The following is a 6,000-nucleotide window of genomic DNA, read 5'->3' as shown; positions in this document are numbered from 1 at the left end:
ACTGATAATCATATTGTGTGCCAGGTTGATTTACCCACCCGACAATGGGACATGATGTCATCATCAATAACTTGATTTGAACTTTGCATAAGGTCTTATTCTATACGTATTAGTAGCTTCTATTGGTTCACGTGATTTTTCTCGCTAGCATGAAAAAATTTAGATAAAAAATAAGTTTATACAAAAGAAATTTATAAAGTGATTCACAAATGGAAAAAGTAATTAAAATAAAAAGTAAGTTTCATTATAAACCGATAAATTATAAAAGATAATTGAAATTTCTAAACCAAATTCTTGTAAATATTTCCAACATCAGTGAATAATGAAGGAATTATCCAAAGATCGATTCTTCTCATCAAGGGTTCAGTAAAAGCAGGTAAAATCAACATATAAATAGCTAACATTAATAACCATTTCAAAAACACAGCTGCGTGTTTTCTAAAATCATAACCCTCTTTCTCTGGTTTTTTCATCTTATCTTCTCTTTCAGAAGTAAAAACTAGTTCCCAAACAATCATTATTAAACCATGCGACATAAAAAAAAACAAATGTTCACCGGTAATCATATTAAACATTCCTATAATATAATATTCATGTAAAAGAGAACTAATAAAAAAGGCTCCTAATACCCCCATAGCATTGCAAAACTTTCTTGAAGTAATTCCTAAGCTAATACATAGATTTCTTAAAGGGAGATAACCAAGTTCTCTAAATGTTTCAGCTAACATAGTTTGCCAACGTGATGACCAAACTTCTCTCGGATTTTTTGATATCCAGGGATTATTAAAACAATGTTTCGTGTTAAATGTATAAGTAATGAAGTAATTTTTTAACAAAGAAAATTGTATAGGTGTTAATAAACCTGATTTGACAAGAATATGTTTTTCTGGGGTACTCGATTGACTTGTAGTCATGCATCGTAAAGCTATTAAACTATAAAGTACGGTAAGATCATAATGTAGTGATAGGAATAAGTAAATAAAAATAAAAAAACAAGTATAATGAAACATTGAAGCCGCAGTAAAAATAGGAATCCCTTTCGTAAAATATTCAATCATACGAATTTGATAAGGTCTTTCGGGAATTTTTTGTGGATAATTAGCAAATAAATATATAACTAATTCATAAATCGTCACCTTCAACATTAACATCAAAACATGTGACTTGATTTTTTCATTAACTTGTTTTATAGTCGGCTTTTTTATCTCGGCCTTTGATTCTATATCGGAATCATGACGCCAACTATTAAGTGTTAAAATATACGGAGTAAATTCTTTTTGTTGATTAATTTTAGTATCAGGTAAATATTTTCTATTATACTTTATAAACAAACTCATTTTAAATGAATAAATTCCTGTGAAAATTATCATAACATCCATAACTGCTGGATGATACTTTAATCGATAACTTAATGGAATTATTAAATGTAATAATAGTAAAATTATTAAAGTATAACATCTTTTCCTTGTTGCAATAGGTTCAAGTGAAAAAATTATGAAAAGTAATTTTGTAATAAATTGAAGTGATACGAATACTGTTGTTGGCAATTTTGGTGGAAATTCTTTTGTTAATATAGTTGGATTTGTTATCGCGAAATTTATTACATACGCGGAAAGAACTGTTATTAAAATATAAAATAAATTTAAGTCCTTCTTCGTTAATGGATGCATTTCTAAAAAAAAATTTTTTTTTTTTTAAAAAATGAAACGAGTATTTACATGTATACATGTATATACTTATTTGAAATACCCGTTTTGTCATAAAATCACATTTTGAGCATCGTTAATGGGGATGGCCAGAAATGACGTAATTTAAATTTTACCCCATCCCTATGTCATCATTCATTTTAGGAAATTTAAAATTAAAACATAATTCTGGCTAGAATTATATTAACCACAAGTGTCCAAAAATGGAAATCATCATGGTTAACTCCTTCTCTTAGGAAATGACATCATTTCTGGCCATCCCCTTACATTGTGATCATTTTGCAAATCCTATATATGTTCTATTTAAAGAATTATAATCCATTATCATATAAATTCCTAAATCTTTGGCTTATTACACATCAGTTTTAAACATCTCATTATCATAAATATAAATCTGTCTCATCCAGTTAATTCAGTTAATTATGAAAATAAATGAAAAGGCTTTATAAGAGATTTTTTTAGTAAAATAAAGGAAATATTTTTATGGTAAGTTTATTGCCTTAAACAAAAAGGTTAAACTCCTAAAATAAATTTTCATTGTTTAAATAATTGCATATAGATATGAGTGGGAAAATTTATTTTAGATAGAGAAAAAATATGAAATGAAAGTCTTATAGTTATTAGTAATATTAGTGATAGAAATAAATTAATTTTAGAAATTTATTAGAAATATGAGAAGGCGAAGAAATAACTTGATACTGAAACTTACATTAAATGGCCAAAAATCTGCATACTTTGAATGACTATTTACAAATTACTTTACTATAGCTGTAAGATTTCAATGATTTTATTTTTTAATGTGATTTGTATGAGAAGCTTAAAGGTAACAAAGTAAAGATTCTTAATCACATAAAGAAAATGACTTGAGAGAATTATTAATAACAATTTAATTAAAAAAGATACATGACAAAAGGTAAAAGATCTTTACGAAAAATTTTAAATTATGTATTATATATAAATAGCTATAATATGTTGATAGAATTGTATGCATTATGAAGTAACTGTTCATTATTTATGTTACTATAAATCTAAAGAAGTAATGGAAATATAAACTGATTTAAAGGACTGTTTATTAACTGGATAATCAACTATTCATCTGTTCTTCTCTCTAGTCTCCTATGAAATACCTGAAACTGTTCGTTATTATGTGTTAGACTATTTGTTCATTATGATCCTTTATGCTCTTTAAAGTAATAAAAGTTTAATTTTTATTTATATATTATCATTTATCGGTTATTTCTTTTATATTTCATATAGTAGGAATAGAAATTTTTACAAAAAATAATAGGATTTTTCAAACAGCTTAAAATTCAATATCAAATAAAGTAAAAATTAAAATCAATAGAAAATGAAAAAGCTATTGAGTTTACTGAGATAGAATGTATTAAATTATCCAGTTTTTTTATGAAACATAATTATAATATGTTATCTTTACTAAACAATTTTGATATATATATATATTACAGATTTCTCAACTATAAAATAATATAGTAGTAGTAGCAAAAATTCATCAGTATGTTTCTAATAGTTTTATGGAATTTAGTAATGAAATGACAAAGATATCAAAGTGCATATTAGAATCTAATTACAAAAAAAAAGTTATGGCAAAAAAACAAATAATCATAAAGATAAATGAGCAAGATATGTTCAAATCCTTTCTGATTCAGCTGAGAAGATTTTTCTCAAAAAAAATTGTTTAACAACTTGCTTGAAGTATTATACCTCCTATTTTATATATTATTTTATATATAAAAAGTATACTTATTATTACAAGATCCCGTTTACTTATAATAAAAATCACTGTAACTCTAAGATAAAATCACTAAGAAAAAATTTTGATGATCCTACTATAAATAGATAAATTATATCTAAAAAAGAAAATGTTACACTGCATTATTATGATTTTTTTCTCTTTAAATTAATTAACCAATAATATTAAGAATTGGAGTAAGGTAAAATTACTAGTAAATTTGAAATTTTTTTCAAAAACCTTTATTGGGAATAAGCAGAGTCTTATTATTACCCAATTTTTTAGATAAAATCATTACAACCAGATGAAGTGTTATTTTGAAAAACTCTAATTCAAATTCTTAATAAATTTAAATTCAAAGATTATTCATTGGAAAAGATCTTTATGGATTTTAATTTTTTTAACAATATCATTAATTTAACTAATAGTAAAATGAAGTATAAAATACAATTTACAATAAATCTTAATCAAAAGATATATCTTGATAAAGTATTAGAAAAACAAACTTGAGTTCCAATGTAGAGCTAAATTTGTAGAACTAAATGAGAGCTATAAATTTAAAAAATTCATTAAAATTAAATTACTAGAATAGAAAAAAGTTATTTAAAAATTGAATTATTAACCAAGAAATTGTAAATAATTAAATTACTTATATTTATTTTAGATATATAAATATTACATGATATATATAGAGACCAATTTGAAACTTAATTCCCCCATCCTCTTTCAAATCAGCTGATTTCTGGCATACTTCTTAAATGTCAAATTTATTAAAATAAAAATACTATTTATCCTTTATTTAGAAAATTTGAAATAATAATTTATTAAATAAGAATTATTAAAATAAAGTAAATAAATTGAATTTAATAAAATAAAAATTGAATTAGTAATTAATAAAGTTTTTTTTTTATATATATAAATTATAATATTTTATTATAAAATATAATTTGGAATTAGTTTTTAAAACTGTTATTTTTTTTACAAATCATTCTTCTTATAGTTAAAGCTACTATTAAACTAGGGATTGGAATCAATTAATCGAAAATTGACAAAACATAGTAAAATTGATTTTCAAGGATTAATTCTCAGCAATTTTTTACATATAAGTTAACTTAACTTCAAAGTAATTTTTCATGCTGACCAAGTGCTGATTATTTTTGCTGAAATTAGGAACTGATTCAAAGTCAGATTGGATTTTTGATTCTAATTCCTACATTAAATATAACTAAAAAAAAAACAGAAGATTAAATAATAAACTTTTTGATAATTTTCTTTTAAATATCTTTACTTTAATTAATAAAATTATAATTATTTTATTTATATTTTTTTATTTAGTTCTAAATACTGAAATCTAAATACTAATTACTAAAACTTTTGCTAAATGTAGTCAAAAAAAAAAGTAGAAGGAACTTGAAATATTGAATATTAGTGATAATAACCTTTTATATAAATATTTGCTTTAATTAATAATTGAAGACTTGTAATTATATTATTCATACTTCTTTTCTTTCTTCAGTTCCAGAATTAGTTAATGAAAGATTTGCTAAGCATGGTTAAAAAAGATAATAGAAGAATGTTATTTTTCTAAATTTGGTTAATGAACTTTTATACAAGAGTAATGATAATTTATTAGGTAACTCAGTGTTGGCACTTAGCCGTTTAACCAGAATTGGCCATTTGGCCGCAGCCAAATGCCAATACAGCCTTAATAAAGTATTAGTATTTTGTTATTTGGCCAAAATTTGGCCGGAATTGGCCATTAGCCATTTTGCCATTTTGGCCGGCCAAATCGGCCAAAAAAATTATTAGTCGCGGCCAAATGTCAACACTGAGGTAACTTTTTTTTAATTAATTGATTAATAAAACTTGTTAATACTTCCTCTAGATAAAAATCAAGTGAAAATGATATAAATATCAGATATAAAGATATTACATTTAGTATTCTGCATATGTGACTCAAAATGACTTGCATAGACTCGTATAACATAAATATTAAATAATATAGTTAAAGTATTATAAAAATTAGTATAGGACAAATTTTATCATATAAAAAATTGATTCAAAACTTGACTTAACTTAACTCATGAGAAACACTAATCACATTTTAATTATCATTATCTCCAGTTGGTTTATTTTAAAAGTTTTACGCAATAACAAATAACATAAACATTAGTAGCATATTCACTCCTTTCTATAAAATATCAAACAATATATTTATTGACAGATCTTTTTCAAACAATATATCTGGATCTGTTGAACTTTTAATATCTTTTTATGAAATAAATAGTTAGACACTATTTACCAACTTTATATATAAAATCCAAGTAAATGTCTTACAACTTGCTTATAGCATGTATTTATTAAGCTCATTAGTAAAAATAATAAATTTTCTCTTTATAATTTTTTCTAACTTTTAGTTTCTTTACTTGTGTATTTTTCTGATATATTTTATTGTTTTTTTTTTACATTAAGAGCTAAACTAAGGATTGGAATTGATTCTGCAATAGTTGAATTAATCGAAAATTGATTCTGAATTGATTAATC

General features: G+C 23.6%; 1 protein-coding gene across 1 annotated transcript; it reads right to left on the bottom strand.

The window, feature by feature from the left end:
- Positions 1 to 281: 281 nt before the first annotated feature.
- Positions 282 to 1,670, bottom strand: OCT59_030023 (uncharacterized protein; the record flags this gene model as incomplete). Its single annotated transcript, XM_025312795.2, has 1 exon — positions 282 to 1,670. One exon carries the CDS (start codon positions 1,668 to 1,670, stop codon positions 282 to 284), a length of 1,389 nt encoding a protein of 462 aa, XP_025188933.2.
- Positions 1,671 to 6,000: the final 4,330 nt, after the last annotated feature.

This window comes from Rhizophagus irregularis, chromosome 9 (assembly GCF_026210795.1).
Source record: "Rhizophagus irregularis chromosome 9, complete sequence".
Taxonomy (NCBI): Eukaryota; Fungi; Glomeromycota; class Glomeromycetes; order Glomerales; family Glomeraceae; genus Rhizophagus; species Rhizophagus irregularis.
Note: the sequence above shows the minus strand (reverse complement) of the source record. Positions and strands in the feature narration are given on the sequence as shown.